Below are 19,865 nucleotides of genomic sequence, written 5' to 3' on the forward strand. Positions count from 1 at the left end.
ACACGAACAGAACATTGCAGTAACAGACATAAAATATTTGAAAAAGAGGTGATATCTACAGTTGCATCTTTAAATTCTTTTCTAAGGAAAACTTCTCATGGATTTTATTAGAGAGCCTGTCAGTCCCTGATACTTTCCCCTTTGGGATGTAGCTGTTTTGGTTTTATATATAAACATTAATCAAAATCAACGGTGTTTCTCTGTTTCCTGCATTAAGTATATTTGTAAACTGTACAATTAAATAATAAACTGTAAAGTGTAAAATAATAATAAGACATAAAGGACTGCCAAGTTGAATATGCTAATACTAACATGTTAATGTGTTTTAAAGAAGTAGACTGGACTTGCAATGTAGTTCTGCAATTCTGGATATAACGTAGTTTTACAGGAACCGTCTACAAAACAAAAACTGCTACGAGAATAAAAATACTTTTAAATTAAAAAGTTATCAAGACAATTGAAAATTATGTCTAATCTAAACTTATACATTTTTTTTCAATTATATTTTCCTTCTTTAAGTTTTTCAATATAGTAACATAACTTTAAGGCTGGCCCCAACTTCAGCCCCATATACTTCATCATCACATCACTTTTGAGTAGTAGCAGAGCCTTCCCATCAATCTCCTACAGAGAGAAAGAAATTATAATTACTAATACTGATTTCATGTTTTGTCACGTTACGTACATATAAGAACATGCAAAATAGGGAGCAGCTGTACATTCTCAATATATATTCTCTGAATATGCATTTATTTCCTGAAAACTATTAAAAATATAACTTATATGTGAAGCATCATTTGCAAATTTCTAAATTCACTTCAAATTTTAAGAAAAAGGAAATTTAACCCAGTATCTTTGAAAAGTGGCCTTAGCATCAAACTCTGATTTTAAATACTATATGTTGAATAAAATACCACGTATTTATGACAAAGGGTAGAAAACTGTGAACTGTAGAAATGAATTTCAGACAGTCATTAACTTTCTTAGAAAGGCTGGGAATATGAGTATATCAGCATTAATGCAAACTGTAAATGTGCTATACAGTGTTGTCATTATGTTGAAAGCTATTCAGTTAGTTGTGTGAAGCTAATTAGATACGAAAACTTATTACCGATTTTCTTACAATGTCAAAAAGGAATACATAGATATTTGGTCATGAATTTGATTTATTAGAAAAGACTATAAACATTATTTAACAGACACAAGGCATCCTCCTAAAATTATTTCCTTAATGAAGCAATTTATGTCGTGGAAGCATATTATTTGGTTTTCATGAGTTCCTATTTAAAATAAAGCTGCACTTAATCTTTTACAGTTACTGGATTCATCGGGCATCATAACAAGGAAGACACCCTGTCACAGCTGTGGTCACCCCTCCTACTCACGGTCCTGGGGCCGAGCAGGGAGCAGGTGGGGAGGAGGATCCTTGTAACTGTTGTTACAAAGGAGAAGACACCTGAGAGCGGCCATGCCGAATCATCTTCTCTTGAGAACTTGAAGACTTGTAGTATTTTAGGTACTCGGGTACCCATTTAAAGCACAGATCCAGCCTCCACCCTTTAAGGCTCTAACTTTGGGCAAAGTAAACTTTCTCGCATATGGAAAAATCAGTTGATAGGGTTCCCCCACCATCCACACTAATCAGTATCCAACTGAAGGGCCTGCAGAGAGGTCATTCAAAGTCATTACGGCAGGAAAACCGGATCAAAAGATACACTACATGTTGCATGAAGAGGTCGGCGAGGGGGCCTGATATCTGAGGATCTTTATGTTTCATAAACTGTATCACTTCATCCACAGACCAGGTTGAAGGGTCCTTAGAGAAGCCTTGTTTCAGGACACTGGGGTCAGGTACAGCTATATAACTTGGAGCTTCAATGGGGGGAAAAAAGACAAATCGTACTTGACCTGATCATTATCCTGAAAGAAGAGATGTTAGGTAGGGAGTAATTGTCTCATTCCTGGAACCTTCTGTGAAGTACCCCGGCATGGACCCAGGACTCCAAGATAAAATCCAGGGAAAGCCTAGTAAAGATGACCTGAGGATGGCTACTCAAGAATGTCCCACCTGACCTCCCCCAAACAACAAAAGCAGCTTCGGAAGACACCTTGCAGTTCCAAAGATCATAAAAGAGACTGAGCAATCCGAGGCCACTTTGGCCACAGGAAAATACAGCAAAAGATCTGTTACTTGGGTTAAATTAGGTTAATCTAAGCTAACTTACTGCTTTCTTACTTTAAATATTTCAAAGAATTTCTCTCAATCTTTCTCCTCTTGATATCTCCAAATTAGGTTTATTTTACTAGCTAACTGCAATGGAAATCCCCAGAATTTACAGTTTGATCATTGCTTAAATTTATTCACTTTAATGTATGCAATATGGATGGTTTTTAGCATCACTCTATTCTTTAAATTCCTGTCTCTCAAGCCTGATATGCTTACCTGAATTTTGAAGAAAACAAGATTATTTTGTGCTTAGCTAGGTCAGAAGTAACTTTAACATTATACTGAATGCCTCTTTCAAGTTTCACTGCATAGTAAGAGATATTTTGGTTGAAGGTTTATATGTTTAAAAAAGAAGTAACTAAGACATGAAACAATTCAAGTGCTCATACCTCAAAAAGTTATAGCTGTGCCGTTCACTACGTTGTATTGAAATTTCTTTGTGTCCAGACAGGTATTCATTTACTCAACCAGAGTGCTTGACTCTCTAAAGTTAGTGTATGATAAGAGAAGTGGGTTTTGTAATTTGCTAGGAGGATTTGTTTCTCTAAACAAGGACCGTCAATACAAATTTAATATTTTTGTATGTGTGAATTAGCCAAAAGTGCACCTTTTCTTTCCTATCCTCTGGGCTCTGGCCATTTTATGGGTATTTTGAGTATTCACCCAGGGAAAGGGCAAAGAAAATCAGAAGATAAAAGAACTCACAATGGTAAATTTTACTTATTTTCTTTTTAAATAGCGTAACTTTGATATGAAATAAAAACTCTTTAGTAAAATCTATCCTACTTTCTACTTGTCAGAGATAAAAATGTTGGTCTACCAAGAAATGCTGCTGGGCTGTATCAACCCAAGTAAAAACGATGATGGTATAGACCATGCCATGCCTAAGGCATTCTAACAATCTAGACAGAAAAGTCTTCTCCTTTAACTCAAAACAGACTCAATTTAATACTTAAAAAACTACTGGCAAGGCTAACCATACCTCTAAATTAACTTATATTTGTGTGGGATTTTTGGTTTCTGTCATCAGAATCTGGTATAGTTATGTTTTGAATAACATATAACTACTTTTACGGATTACTACAAATAAACTATATGTAAAGATATGATTTCTGGTATAAAACTATAATTTTATATTAAAAATAAAACAGGGGTTTCCCTGGTGGCGCAGTGGTTAAGAATCCGCCTGTCAATGCAGGGGACATAGGTTCGAGCCCTGGTCCAGGAAGATCCCACATACCCCGGAGCAACTAAGCCCTTGCACCACAACTACTGAGCCTGCGCTCTAGAGCCCGCGAGCCACAACTACTGAGCCTACATGCCTAGAGCCCATGCTCCGCAACAAGAGAAGCCACCGCAATGAGAAGCCCGCGCACCGCAAGAAAGAGTAGCCCCCGCTCGCCGCAACCAGAGAAAGCCCGCGTGCAGCAACGAAGACCCAACACAGCCAAAAATAAAATAAATAAAATAAATAAATTTATTTTAAAAATTTAAAAAATAAAAAATTTAAAAAATAAAAATAAAACAACCGTGAGCTCATCTATTTCTAATCTATCATGGAAAATAATTTAATTGGGCCCACATCTTCCAAACAATCAGAGAAGGCTATGAACATTATTTTAGTGTTATTCAAATAATTACATGAAATAAAAAATTATGTGAAAAATAATCAAAGTCCAGTCATGCTCTTCTCCTTAATGGCTCTGTCTCATATACACTAGGAGATCAGAAGGCCTGTCTTCATAAACTCATATATTGTGAAAATATCTAAAAATTCAGGGTACATTACCCCTTTATAAAATGAACATCTATCTTCAGTCTCTCTACAAAAATCACTCCAAAACCAGAGACAATCTACACGGAGTAGGAGATGGGGGTGACGATATTAAATGTATCACAGCATGTGTACAGTGCAGTTGCCCATAGATAATATCCATTATGAAAGGCAGGGGAGTTAGTTGATTCCTACTTCCTTTACTCCTCAACCTTGCCTAGATGCCTATCTGGTGACAAAAGACAAAACACTTATTCCCCCCACCACAGCACCCTTAACCCTTTTAAAAGGGTACAGGATAGTAGCTATCTTTGCACATGGAAGGCTGCTCTGGCTCTTTCCAAATGAAGAGTAGGATACTGTCCTGTTTATACATATCATGTTCTCCTGGGGGGTCTGAGGGAACGACTGGGAGTGTGGAAAATGGGGAAATGGCTGCAGCAACAGGATGCCAGAGCCTAGATCTGGGAACCACACACAGGCTGGGGCCAGGAAAGGTCTCAATAGGGACAAGGAAGAGAGTACGTCAGAAAGAAGAGGGAGTGCATCCTTCCAGGCCTCAGAGTCATGCGAGGGTTGTGAGTCCAGGCAGTAACCAAGGAAATGATAAATTACAATGGATGGAAAAGCACTAAACTGCGAAGTCTCCATCAGAAACATGGTTGGTGATCCAGATTCCCAGAAATAGTTCTGTAATGCCATGAGGATTAGAGCATGTGTAGCAGCTTGGCCCTGAAAATGATGTGAAGGGGAGGACTCGACCTCCTCACTTTTGGCACTTTCTCCAATGCGATAAACTCTCAGGGGATGTTGTGGGGCATGGAAACCTTAAGGGGAAAGACAAACACACTGGCTGAGAATCACTGTTTTTGAATATACCTTCACTTTTCCTCTGCTTCTGGAATGTAACTTCATGGTGACCGCTCTTGGAAGATGATTTGGTCCCCACCAGTGTTGAACTCGAGGTGCATGGCACACTTTGAAAAACACTCCTGGAGACTGGAGTATGAGTGCTTACAGGACTTCTGCTGGCAGGATTCAAAGAACTTGCTGGATTTAGTGGTGAGTTCTTGGACTCTTCAGAAAGCATTTCCCCTTTGGGCATGCCATTTCCCTCAGCAGATAATACTTCTTCTACAAGAAAAAAAGACAAAGGCAATAAGAAAAAAGACAAAGGCAATTATCTTCAACAGACTTACAGCTCGAATACTATTAAAAGGTCAAAAATCCCCTAACTGCCAACAACAGTTCACTTAAGCCATACTATACTGAACCACAAACCTCTAACACAAAGCACATGGCCATCCCTTTCTTGGTGTTTATAGTAATGGACACTGTCCTGAAATCCAAATTGATTCTAATGACATCACCTATTTTTCTCATGGCAACTAACCCTTGCCAGTCTTGCCACCAAGACTATGAACACCTCACTAAAGCATTTATTTTTAGGAATGCAGTTCTTCACAACTCTTTGTTACAATATGATCACACAGTTGGTTTCTAACATTTGCTTACTCCTTGGGCACTTATTAAAACTTTCACTGGAGAAATGTACTAGGTTTTTCTATTCCTCTTTCTATCAGCTTTTAGCAATACAAAGCCGAATGGAAAATACGCCTATAACTGTTTTTCTTTAATCTAAGGAGAAATGACAACTGTGCACTTCTGAAGGGAATGAAGTGCTCAACAAAGCTGCCAAAGTAGCAGCCTAACTGCCAAACTGATTTGGGGGAATATACTCCCCTACTTCCAGCATCAACACTCAAGAGCATATAAGTGATAGAAGAGTGACTTTTCTCCCCAATCTTGCAACATGTAAATACTATTTACCTTCAGAGGCATGCACCTTTGTTTTGGGGAGCTTAGGAGAGAGAGGAGCAACATAAGGCAGAGGTTGCTGAGAAGGTCGTTTGGTGCTTTTCTTTTCTGTTGTATCTTCTTTTACTGTTTTCAAAAAAAGAAATGTCTGTTATAACTAATTAATATACTCAAGCGTTTTCATATCATCAGCATAAAACACTTTTGTTTCTAAATCATTTGCCTACTATAACTTCATCAATAATTTATCGATTATTTATGAACAAGATGTGTTCATTTCATCCTATTAAATATTTCAGTGATATTATATTCAAGGGTTAAAGGCATTATGTCTAGGCTTCATTTATTCTAGGGTCATCACATCTTTCTAACTCTCTCAGGCCAACAGTGAGGCAACCAATTGTAATGTGTCTAAAAAGACCTGGGAAAATCGCTCCCATGAGCAAGAAAAGTTAAGAATTCAGAGAAGTTAAAGAGAGGATAGGGTACAATGAACACTCCATTTTACAGGCAACAATCCTGGCCTAGGGGTACCCTTACAACAATTCTACTGCTTACTTATCATTCACCCAAATGCATTTCTTCCTAAAGGACCACACTTTAAGGCATAATCCTGAAAGTAAAGACATTTCAATTTATTAATTACACTATTACACTATATTAGACTACATTACACTACATTATCGATCGATATTTTGATTTAATCTCCAACTAAAAGGAAAAATAAAGTGCAATAGAAATCTATAAAGTAGGATAACAGACCTCCAGAGAGAAGAAAGACTGCAATGAGAAAGTACCAAAGTCAAACTTCATCTAGTTCAAAATGGCTGGGGGCCAGGCATGCCTCTCAAAGTCGTCTGATGAGCAATCTTTAGCCATCCAGTTACTGACTGATTACTAATGAGTCTAAGAGAGCTCTCACCATTTGATTTTATTTTTAATCATCAACTACAAAACCAACGGGCAAAACATACTTCAGTGAATGAGAGATATTTCTACAATTCGGACAGTTAAATTCTAAGAAGAGAAATAATTGACTTTTTTCATACCCATTTAATGATACAGAAAATTGGAGTACTAAAATATACAGTTTCTAAAGTTTTCTATACATATTTACCTCAGAATCATAGCAAGATCAGAAAAAGTCTTTACTTATCTTTTACTTGTAATATTATAATACTTTCTTTATGAAAAGTTTATGAAGCTGGTATATGGTCTACTATCTGGGGTTGATACAAACATAAAATTGATTCTTGACTTCTGCTTCTGGGTATCGTAGTGAGCTCAGGCATGAAATTGTTCCTGCAGAGATAACTAGAAAAAGCCAGATAATTTACAAAGTACTTCATAGAGAAGTCATCATAGAGAAGCAACTTCCAGGATGACTGATTAAGGACTTCAGAAAATCCACTCCTTCATAAAAATAATGACAGCACTGGCAAAGTTAACTTTTTCAAAATTCTGGACGTTAACTAAAGGATTACAACAACCCAAAAAGCATTTATTCAAGAAAAATGGCTGAATCTCAGAAAGAACAACAAATTCTGTGGCATTTTAGCTTCCCTAATATAATCCCATTCACCCCAGTTTTGCAGCAGCCTTGCAAACCAACAGCTTCGCAACTACAGTAGCTGTGAAAGCCAGCAGCCAGCCTAGCACTGGAGGGGGCACAAAGGATTTGGAACTCTCCAAAAGCTCCACCCCCAGAGAACTGTCACTATTTGATCAATCTTGCAGCTCACTGAAAACCTCTGATCTCTGGGCTTGTTTTATTTGACCTAAATCAGAGCCTGCTCTGTGTAAACAGCCCTATCCAAAGCACTGGTCAAAAACCAAACCAAAACCAAACCAAAAAACCCACAACAATGGCAATTGTTTAACACTGCAGCTCCCAGAGGTAGTATTACCAGTTGGGGCTGACAAGAAGCTGACCAAGAAGCTTAAAAGGAAAAACTGGAGAATGAGATGTCCATGAGGGGACTCTGAAAAGCACTGAGATATTCCTGGGAATCTAGAAGGCCATATGTATGTACATGGTTGTATGAATGCTCAGGAAAGACTTTAGAAGGCCCTAATCTTTCATTTTTTGCTGACCTTGAAGCCCTGCACAAAGCAGATTTGTAAACTGTCTCCTGGAATGTTCAAGGTAAGTCCCAACACACACTAAGAACCCCTTGGCAAAGGCCGGGAGACATACTGGTTCCAGGCACTTAAGAAAATCCCTGTCCAATTATTAGCTGACCACTAAGCTAAGTGAACAGACTTCAGTAGCCACATATAACAAAATTAGACCTGGAAAAGTCATTAAATTAGTCCAGGAGAGTCACTAAAAATCCAAACAGCACCAGCAACAACAACAGAGCCTAGGAAGGGGGAGGGAACCTAATTTTCAGAGTTGCTGCATTATATTACTTTTAAATTTCAATTAAAAAATTAGGAGACATGCAAAGAAGAGGAAAGTATGACCCATACACAGGGGGGAAAAAGTCAACAGAAACTGCCTCTGAGGAAGCCCAGACACTGGACTTACTAAGCAAAGATATCAAGTCAGTTATTTTATATATGTTTAAAGAACTTAAAAAAAAATCATGTCTAAAGAACTAAAGGAAAGTATAAGAACAATGTCTCACACTATCGATAAAGTGATAAAAATTATAAAAAGAACCAAATAGAAATTCAGGACTTGAAAAGTATAATAAATGAAATTTAAAAAAAAAAAAAACCCTAGAGGGGCTCAACAGCAGATGTGAATTAGCAGAAGAAAGAATCACCAAATTTTTTAAGAGGTCAATTGAGATTATATAGTCTGAGGAACAGAAAAAAAAAAAGAGAGAGAGAGAGAGAAAAAAATGAACAGACTTCAGAGACCTGTGGGACACCATCAAGCATGCCACAATAAACATAATGGGAGAGTCCTGGAAGGAGAGGACAGAGAGAGTAAGGAGCAAAAAGACTATCTGAAGAAATAATGTCTAAAAGCTTCCCAACTTTAATGCAAAACATTAATCTGCATAATCCAAAAAGCACAAGAATCTCCAGTTATAAATGCAAAGATATCCACACCTAGAGTCAAACCACCAAAAGCAAAAGACAAAGAGAATCTTGAAATCAGCAAGAGAAAAGCAAATCATCACATACAAAGGAGCCTCAATAAGATTAGCAACTGACTTCTCATCAGAAACTACACAGGCTAGAAGGAAGTGGGATGGCATATTCAAAGCACTGAAACAAAAAGATGGTCAACCAAGAATTCTATATCTAGCAAAACTAATCTTTAAAAACTGAAGGAGAAAATAGGAAATTCTCCATAAAGAAAGACTGAGAGAATTCCTCACTTGTAGAGAGCTACCCTATAAGAGATACTAGAGAGACTCCTTCAAGTTGAAATGAAAATAGAGAATAACTTAAATCCACATTTAAAAAAAAAATAAACAGTACCAGTAAATATATTTGTGTTTATAACTCTTTTCTTCTCCTTTCTCATTTAAAAGACAACTACATAAAGCAATAATTATAGGGCTTCCCTGGTGGCGCAGTGGTTAAGAATCTACCTGCCAATGCAGGGGACACAGGTTCAAGCCCTGGTTCGGGAAGATCCCACATGCCGCGGAGCAGCTAAGCCCGTGCACCACAACTATTGAGCCTGCGCTCTAGAGCCCGCAAACCACAACTACTGGAGCCCGCAAGCCACAACTACTGAAGCCCACGTGCCTAGAGCCCGTGCTCCGCAACAAGAGAAGCCACTGCAATGAGAAGCCCATACACCACAACTAAGAGTAGCCCCCGCTCGCCGCAACTAGAGAAAGCCCACACGCAGAAACGAAGACCTGATGCAGCCAAAAATAATAAATAAATAAAATAAATAAATTTATTTTTTTTAAAAAGCCGTAATTATAAAACTGTATTTGGGAGCTTATAATGTATAAAATATAATTTGTATGACAATAATAGCACAAAGAAGTGGGCAGAAAACAAAACTATGCTGGAGCAAAGTTTTGGCATAACATTAAAATTAAGTTGGTATTAATCCAAACTGGATTGTTTTAAATTAAGATGTTAATTGTAATCCCCAAGGCAACTAACTAAGAAAATAACTCAAAAAAATAGTAAAAAGAACAAGGAAAATAAAATGGTACACAAGAAAACATCTACTTAAAACAAAAGAAGGCAGTGATGGAGGAAAAGACTAGCCCCACCCCCCCCAAAAAAAAGAGAGACATAAAGAATGGTAGATGTAAGTCCTACCTTATCAGTAATTAAATTAAATGTACATGAAATAAACACTCCAGTAAAAAATTAGATTGGCAGAATGGATTTTTTTTTAAAGTTGTATTACAAACTTACTACACTTTAAATTCAAACACACAAATAGGTTGAAAGTACAAGGATGGGAAAAAATATACCATACAGACAGTACTTAAAAGAGGACTGAGGGGGCTTCCCTGGTGGCGCAGTGGTTAAGAATCCGCCTGCCAACGCAGGGGACACAGGTTCGAGTCCTGGTCCGGGAAGATCCCACATGCTGCGGAGCAACTAAGCCCGTGCGCCACAACTACTGAGCCCGCGCTCTGGAGCCCGCAAGCCACAACTACTGAAGCCTGCACGTCTAGAGTCCGTGCTCTGCAACAAGAGGAGCCACCACAATGAGAAGCCCGTGCACCACAACGAAGAGTAGCCCCCGATCGCCACAACTAGAGAAAGCCCATGCGTAGCAACGAAGCTCCAACGCCGCCAAAAATAAATAAATACATAAATAAATTTTAAAAAACAAAGAAACCCCACAATGATACACCTTTCAGGTTTTGATTCTCAAGTTAATTATGAATTCAATAAGAAATTACTTTTCCACTTTGAATGAACAAAAACTATATATTATACATGTCTAATTAGTTCACTGTGGCTAAAAGGTTTACTTTGAGGAAGACACAGGAAAAACTGAATTATATAAGATTCTCAAGTTAATGTAGACTCTAATATAAAATAGAAGCACAGTATAAAATTTTACATTTTCTCTTATCTGATTTATTTTGATCATGCTCTGCAGGACTATGACCATTACCTCTGTAAGAGCTAAAAGGCTGGCTACTCAAAAGGTTATCACACTGCAGGCTGTGGCACAAGGTCTCAAGAAAGCGAAGAGCAAATGATGCACTGTTCACTGGAGGGAGCTGGATGGAATGAGTTTCCCCATCAAAGGAGGCTATTATAGGGAAGAAAAGATGTCAGAGTTACATCACAGAAAGATGAGAACCACATCAACAAAAATAAAAGCCATCAATTTAGGAAATGTATTATAAATCTAATGTGTGGTTTTTGTAATTTATAAAGGAATAATCTTAAATTATAAAAGTTCCTCTCATTCAAACACAATAGTCTGAACTAGTAAAAGCATTCTCATTTAAAAATATTCATAAAGTAAACAACAACAACAGAAACCCACTGATGTACAATAGTTCCTGCTCTTCCAAACATTCCATGGGTACAAATGCAGTATCTGATCATACAATCATGAAAGCCATGTGTATCTTACCTCTTACTCACTTCTTGAATCACATTTTTATTTAGAGATTCTTACAGATTAGTCTGTTTTCTAAAAAAATTAAAATATATTAAGCTCACTTTATCTATAGTGAGCTTAATATAGCAGGTAAAAGGAAAAATCTGTACCTCTTACCTCAATATACAGCATTACTCTGACATTATTTGTCTATATTGAAAGTTAAACTTTCCAAACCAGGGTTAAAAGTCTATAAACATATAATTATTATACATATTCTATTACATTAATATAATATTCAAATATTATAGTTAACAGAATATAAATTTATAAAATAATCTATGTATTATAAAATCCTTGCCTTCTTGAAACCTACAAACAAATTAGGGAATAAAACCTCATAAAGGATTAGATGAGCATACCGGTTATCACTTCTCCTCCACGATGATCTGGCTTAAGGAATCCAAAAACAGTCTTACTTTGAATGGCACAATCCACGCAGGCCTGCACCGTCCGCCGGAGCACCACATTGACAGGGCCTGGGCCAAAGCGGTTGGGCAGCTGCTGGATTTTCGTCTGATCCAGGTGAGGGCCACAGTTTCCATGTTTGTTTACATAGACACAGACTTGATGAAAAATGTGTATTATATAGATATAACAAACAATGAGATTGGTTAGAAGGAACATAAACACTACATAATCAATCACTATATATCCCATTAGCCACGCTTCACTCAAAGAGAACCTAAACATAGTTACTATCGGTGATCCTTTCTGCTACCTAAAAATATATATGTAAATATATTTTCACATTTTGTAAATATATTAAATCTAGAAATAAATAATCCAAATGCTTATTCCATTTTCTAGAATTCTGCCCAAACTGATTATAATAAAAACAATACAAGTTTTAGTAGCATCACAAAACAATTCTTCACACATTCTCAGATTATATAAAATGGCTTAAAGACAAGAATATTTTCACTTTTTAACAGTAATCACACTATAAGAATTTTCTTTCAAAACTGGTCATATTAGCACACTCCTTTTGGACTGAATTTATTTTAAATCAACAATATTGCACTCTCATTATATAGTATTTTCTAAAGTAACCAAATAATTTCAGATATGTGTCACAGTAAGTTCTAATGACCTAGAGAAATTTTTTTCATTAATTTTTAAGAAAATAAAAATGTTCTTTATATACATGCTGAGGTTCACGGACGAAAATTTTAAAAATAAATGCTTTCCTTCGTATAATAAAAGCATTTAGAATTTAGAAGCAAATAATCTATAATCACAATCAGTCAAGTTTCTATAATTTTTCTTCACTGAGTATCAACAAATACAAATTAACACACAACGTAATATGATTATTAACAAACAGAAAATATATTGTCCCCCTAAATCAAGAGGCACATTATTTTTATCCACTACTCAATATATTGCAAAATTTTCATGTATACAGTCTATATTTAGTACAATAAAAACCCATTAATCTCACTTTCACTATGTTGAAATATATAATTAAGCTTTGTGGCAATAGCCAGAGGAAGGATGGACTCTGTCACAGAAATGAAACACCTATTAAAAACTTAACCTGAGGTGCTGATGGCATGGACAAAGTTCTACTGAACACAAGTGAGCTAAACAAGGATTTCAATGTTTATACTCGTTTAGCTAGGCTCCCCTCCTAATGGACTAAAAATCAGAAATAATAAAGAGACAAAATGAGGTATGTTACGGGCTTCCCCGGTGGTGCAGTGGTTAAGAATCCACCTGCCAATGCAGGGGACACGGGTTCGAGCCCTGGTCTGGGAAGATCCCACATGCCGCGGAGCAACTAAGCCCATGCACCACAGCTACTGAGCCTGCACTCTGGAGCCCGTGCTCCACAACAAGAGAAGAAACCACTGCAACGAGAAGCCTGTGCACCGCAACAAAGAGTAGCCCCCGCTCGCCAAAACTAGAGAAAACCCACGCGCAGCAACAAAGACCCAACACAGCCAAAAAAAAAAAGGGGGGGGGTATGTTACAATAATCATTTTTAAAGTGATTTCTATTTCAAAAAATTAAATTAAATTATAATTTCTTTTTAATAAGAAAAGAAAAATTGAGGGGAAAAGTCCAAGGAACAGAAGAATGTAAGAGAGATAATTAAGGGTCTAGGAGAGGGAGCAAAAAAACTTGCTTTAAAAAACAGGAAAGGAATAAGGAAATTTGCAGGAAATGACAAATAAAAGGGACTGATTAGTTTGGGTGTCTGTCATTTCACACTCTTCACATAGCAAAGAACAATTTAAAGTCATCATGCCCCCTGACAGGCAAGGATCTGTGAAAATTTTATAAGGCATTAAAATAAGGTTTGAGGTACCTTAAAAATACATGAAAAACAAAAAAGACAAATTGTGAAATGAGATAATGGGAAAACAAGAATAGATTTGACAATAATGTAAATTTTATAAATCTTACCAAGAGGGATAAAATATCTTAAGGGTGTTGAATTTTCAAGTGACTTATGTATTTAAACAGATTGTTTTTCCTTGACATCAAAATGAACAATCAGAATTTCAAAATATTTTAATATGAAAAATGCTAAAAGAAATGTTTACTATCATCTTTTTTCCCTCTTATTTTATTTCCAAGACTTCAAAGACACTGAAAATAATACAACAAAAGATAACTAATTTTATACTCTTTTAAAAATATTAATTTACCTGTAGACATCACTATTTTAGATGACCCAGCAACAGCATCCTTATCATATGAAGCACCACGACGTCCTCTGGTCAGCGTACTGAGAGGAGCTGAAGATGTGGAACATACAACAGGAATACATTTTTCCTGTTAAAAAAAAAATTCCTAGATAAGGAGGTCATAAAATTATTGGCATCACTGGTTCACAAATGATCAGTTGTCTGAAGTCCTCTGGGTTGGAAATCTCTGTGTCACAAACTGCAGTACTTTTCAAACTGTGCTCCTAAGAGGGGCCCATAAGCTGGTCAGGTAGGAGAGGAAGAGACCAAGAGGCTGGGATTCCCAATGCTACCCCCTGTTCCAACTAGTCACACTTTAGCCAAAATAATTCACTCTGTAAAACTTGTTTTATTTTTTATTTTTTTTGAGGTTCCCAGTAAGTTTTTTACACTGCTAAAGTAGTTTGGAAATCTAATCCAGCAATCCATCAGATGAGGGTGGGGGACCTCAACAAGGCAGAGGACAAAGTTTGTCTTCAGAAAGCAGTCACTCATCTGGGTTTTACCATATCTAGCCTGCATTCCTCCATATTACATACGATAATTTTGACAAAATTGTAAGTGGCTTGCTAAAGTCCATACAAAATTATGCCTATTGTATGTAAGAACCAAATGTCTTCTGGGTATTGTTAACATCACTAGTGTTTTGTTTATTTTACATCAACTCTTGGGGTTTTCTAGGAGCTATCTTCAAACACAACTCTTCAGTATCAGAGAAGGGGATCTTGTGCCTAGAAAAGGTAATAATAGAAGATATTTTAAAAGGCAGGGAAAAAGGAGAAAAAAACAAACACTCTGTTGTCGGATTTTTCTTTATTTGTTTAAATTAGTGACTGTCATTTGGGTTCACAGTACCTTAGTAAATTATTTTGAAAATACTAAATTACAATTATTGTGTCAATATATTCCCGTTCTTTCAGTATTTTAAAAATCTAACATCTAAACCCTTTGACTTATGACATACCAAAATAGTGTGTTTGCACTAACAATGTAAATTGAATAGTTATTTGGAAAATATGCTTCCATACTTCCATACTTCTAGAATGCTTAAGGAAGGGAAGAAAATAATTGACAAAGGAGAGTACAGCAAGAACAATTCCTACTCTAGTTCAAAGAGTTGAATCTTCATCTTTTTATGATGAAATAATGAAGCTAAAAAAGATGAAGGTGAATTGAAATGCTTCTTTTGCAACAAAAAAGTTTATTATCAAAAAAATTACATTATCTTTCCCTTGCCCCTCCTCACCACCATACAACAATATTTTCAAAAAGATTTCTTTAAAATTGTCAAATCAGCATTGGAATTATTTGAAAGTAAAAGAATGAAGAGAAACTTTCTGGAGTTATCATATCTTGACCATATACCAGCTAATCACAAAGACTTTTTTCAGCAACTGGAAAATATGTACTAAATATATGCATCAATGACACCCTTGATACATTTTAATTTTTAAAATGCATTTAAAATAAATGATTTGCCTTTAAATTTCATTAACTTTCCTTAAGTTTATACAGTTTATTTTTAAAAAATATTTATTTATTTATGTGGTTGCACCGGGTCTTAGTTGCGGCAGGAGGGCTCCTTAGTTGTGGCTTTCCAGCTCCTTAGTTGTGGCAGGCGGGCTCCTTTAGTTGCGGCTCGAGGGCTCCTTAGTTGTGGCATGCGAACTCTTAGTTGCGGCATGCATGTGGGATCTAGCTCCCTGACCAGGGATTGAACCCAGGCCCCCTGCATCGGGAGTGCGGAGACTTAACTACTGCGCCACCAGGGAAGTCCCCTTATATAATTTATTTTTAATTTAAAAAATGTCAGCTGCTAAGAATTTACATTAGAATAATCTGCTTATTTGATTTTTTCAATATTTATGATTTTATATTTGAAAAATATTCAGTTTTATTGACTTTTCATTTTTATTTTATAAATTTTGAATGCCTTTTAAAATAAAATACCAATATTAATGTAAGTTTTTTAAATCAAAATGGTATTGTCATTTTGCTCCATACTGCAAACATTAGTTGTAACAAAATAGAAACGTTATATATATTGATATCAGGTGGCTGAACTCAGAAATGTTTAAGGTAATACTGCTGAAATTTAATTCAGTTCTAACAGATCTAGAGAGATTCTATGTCTTTATATTTAGAGTGTATTTCTTGTAGACAGGATGTATTTGGATCTTTTAAAAAATCCATTTTGATAATCTCTGTCTTCTAACTGAAAAGTTTAGTTTACTAATTTTTAAAGTAATTACTAATAAGTTTGGGTCTGGGTCTACCATTTATTATTTGTTTTCTGTTTGTTTCCTCTGTGTTTTGTTCCTCTGTCTTACTTTCCTCTTTTTTGTTGTTGTTGATTACTTGAATAGTCCTTAGAATTCCATTTTAATTTTCCTATTGGCTTTTTAGCTATATTTCTTTGCATTTGTATTTTTACAATATGCTCTGGGAGTTTCAATGTACAATCCACATAAAGTTAATATTGTACTACTTAACAGAAAATGTTGAAACCTTGCAATGCTACAAATCCATATCCCCCACCCCTAAGCCTTTATACTATAATTTTTTTATGTATTATATCTATGTATGCTATAAACCCCACAAGACTGTATTGTATTATAATCATTGCTTTAAATAGTCCTATTTTTATAAAGAAATTAAGAGGAAAAAAGCAAAAAGAAAGTCATTAGTGTTTGCCTAGAGATAACTTCCTTCAGCATTTCTTATAGTGTTTTTCTGCCAGTGATGAATTTTTTGTATGCTTTTACCTGAAAACGTCTTTAGTTCTTCATTCTTGAAGAGTATGTTTGCTGAATATAGAATTTCGTATAACACCCCTCCTCCTATGTGTATTCCCCCCAACCACAGTCTGTCTGCTTCCATTCATTCTCCAGTGTCTTCGGGTAGCTGCTTTGTCTATTATTTCCAGGTTTTAGAGTTGTTTTCTTTGGGGGAGAGTCAGCTAGGTAGGATGTGACTTTAGCATCACTGAATTTATCACACTGATTTCCCCCTCACCCCCATTTTACTGAGGTATAATCTATGTACAGTAAAATTCACTTCGCATTGATTTTTAAAGTATACGGAGTTTTAAATAAACTGGCTCGAACATAAATACACCCATGCGGTATTTTCAATGTGGTTTTGAAGAGGTCGAACACTATTCAGTTTTAAATTTATCCAAGAAAAGAAATAACAATCTTGATTGTTACACAGGCCTTAAAAAGCCTTATATACTTTTTTTTTAAATTTTAATTAGGTATAGTTGATTGACAATGTTGTGTTTAATTTCTGCTGTATAGCAAAGTGACTCAGTTATATATCCTTTTTCATATTCCTTTCCATTATGGTTTATCACAGGATATTGAATATAGTTCCCTGTGCTATACAGTAGGTCCTTGTTGTTTATCCATCCTATATATAGTTTACATCTGCTAGTCCCGAACTCCCAATCCTTCCCTTCCCCTCCCTGCTCCACCTTGTAAAAAGCCTTATATACTCTTGGTACATTCCTAAAAGGCATCATAACACTCTTAGTAAGTCCTAAACTGTATGTTTAATAACAAGGCACTACGGAGACCTGTAATACAAATTCGTAGGAGATACAACTAACCTTTCTTCCTGAGTTTGGGCCTTTTTTCTTTGGTGTGATATTTTTAACAGTACTCCCCTTCTTGGGGACTGAAGTAGGTGCAGGTGGTTTAATCCGACTTGATTTCCTGATCTGCTGTGTTGGTAATATTACAGCAGTTTTCTGTGGAGACTTCATTGAACACTGGGTTACTTTGGAAGAATGTGGTTTTGCTATATTCTTTGTAATAGGAACTGAGGGAAAAAACACACAACACAAAAATACAATTAAAATAAATGACATAATTAAGGTATTTTCTTCTTATGATTCAGAAGAAATTTAACTCAATCTTTAAAAATATTCCAAAGGTCATTCACTGAAAACCACTTAAAATAAAGGTACCATTTAAAATCACGTTTTAGGTATTTAAGATTTCAGGTTATCAGGAAATAGTCTGATTCTCCAGAAAAAATAAAGAGGCTTTTATAATAAGAACCAGTAACTTCCCACTTAATTAGCACAGTGAAAATTTCTATCAATTTACCTTTTGTCTGCTTCTCATATTTTTAGTCCTTGGCACAGAAAAGAGTTTTTCCTTCAGAAAATACTATCCAATTATGCCATATACAGGAATCATTTTGCTCACCAATATAGAAAAACATAACAAAGCAGCTACCAACGGCTCCTGCGTCATCTTTTAAACGCCAGGGGAATCCCCCTAACTAGATTTTTTTTTTTTTTTTTTTTTTTTTTTAGTGGCTAAAATACATTATGTTCCTATATGTATGTTTAATAGTAAAGCTTCATAAGCCATAATATAGACTCTACATTAACGTTGTCATGGAAGGACCACTATCATGCCCAAGTGATTTGTATCTATCAGTTATTTGTAGCCCAATCAAAACAGTTTTAATATTTCAAATGAAGATTACCTGCCAGGTTACTCTTGTATATATTCATAGTTAAGTAAAAAGAGATATTTTTAGTATTAATCCCTTAATAATTTCATTAGTACAAAAAATGAACTTTACATAGTAAATAGTACTAACGTCAAAAAGTCTTTACAGGAGGAGCTGTATAAGTAAAACATTTATACATCTGTGCAAAAAAAATCAACTACTTTTATTTCGAGGGCTTCATTTTACAACTTGAAACTAATCTACCACTTTGCTTCTCCCATCCTCAAAGACTATGTGTAAATGTGACCTTCTATGGAGAATACCACATCTTCCCTGCAGCCTTTTTATCTACCTCTATCAATTACCTAGTCAAGAGGATGGAACAGCTGCCAGGGCAAATGGAGGACCACTTAACTGCCACCATCACTTTCCCCCTCCCCTTATTTATAGGAATTTACCTACTTACACCAGCCTCTGTTTAACTCTTTACCATCATCTACCTCATACTCCATGCCCACTTCCACTTTCTTCAAATAACTCTAGTAACCTAATTCACATTATTTCTTCTTACAGAGTCTCCCTGTTATCATCTTCAGGAATTTAAATGTCATACTTCTGATGCTCCATCATCCTGACCTCATCAATAGACAATTTGTGAAGCTCTTCTATCTCCAAGATAACCAACTGTGCTTCCCTTCTCCACCTCCAACTTCCTTACCTGTCATCTTTGCTTTACACCAACTGATCATGCTTTTCATTCTCATTATGAGATCTAGCCACAAGCCCTCTCCATTTTCATCCAATCTGCTAGCTTTCTTCTGGCTTTACTTTACCCCCTTATCAACCTGCACCCAACTGTCCACCTCCACCAAAACCCTCATAACTAGTATCCCTTACGTTATCACCCCCTGATCTTTGATCATGTCCAACATGTCAGCTCCAACCACTGAGTCACACTATCATTTGCTTTCTCTGGTCCTAAGCAAGGGTCAGTTCTCTCCTTAAGGGGCCAGAGAGTAAATATTTTAGGCTTTGAAGGTCACATATGGTCTCTGTCACACAATCTTCTTTGTCTCTCTCTTTTTTCAAACCCTTTATGAATATAAAAACTATTCCTAGCTCACAGGCTACATGGGCTAAATGTGGCCCTCAGGTTGTAGTTTGCCAACTCCTGCTACAGAACATTGGGATACTGTAGATCACTGTAACATCCATGCTAACCTCAACTGGGGTGTCACTGCTTCAACTCACTGATTTCCAAGTATGTTTCAATGGCAGAACATTTTCCCCTTTTTAAGTTCCCCTCTCCCTCTCACTCTATTCCAT

At 36.1% G+C, this 19,865-nt stretch overlaps 1 protein-coding gene across 1 annotated transcript; it reads right to left on the reverse strand.

Annotated features, from left to right (window-relative positions):
- Positions 1–495: 495 nt before the first annotated feature.
- On the reverse strand, positions 496–19,264 carry LOC132359009 (sex comb on midleg-like protein 2). Its single transcript, XM_059912210.1, has 9 exons — positions 19,258–19,264; positions 17,683–17,894; positions 14,034–14,160; positions 11,739–11,942; positions 10,825–11,019; positions 5,832–5,945; positions 4,881–5,135; positions 1,721–1,872; positions 496–624 (listed from the first exon to the last, which is right to left on the reverse strand). The coding sequence occupies exons 1-9, from the start codon at positions 19,262–19,264 to the stop codon at positions 496–498; spliced, it is 1,395 nt and encodes a 464-aa protein (XP_059768193.1).
- Between the last annotated feature and the right edge of the window lie 601 nt (positions 19,265–19,865).

This window comes from Balaenoptera ricei, unplaced genomic scaffold (genome assembly GCF_028023285.1).
Source record: "Balaenoptera ricei isolate mBalRic1 unplaced genomic scaffold, mBalRic1.hap2 scaffold_807, whole genome shotgun sequence".
Lineage (NCBI taxonomy): Eukaryota > Metazoa > Chordata > Mammalia > Artiodactyla > Balaenopteridae > Balaenoptera > Balaenoptera ricei.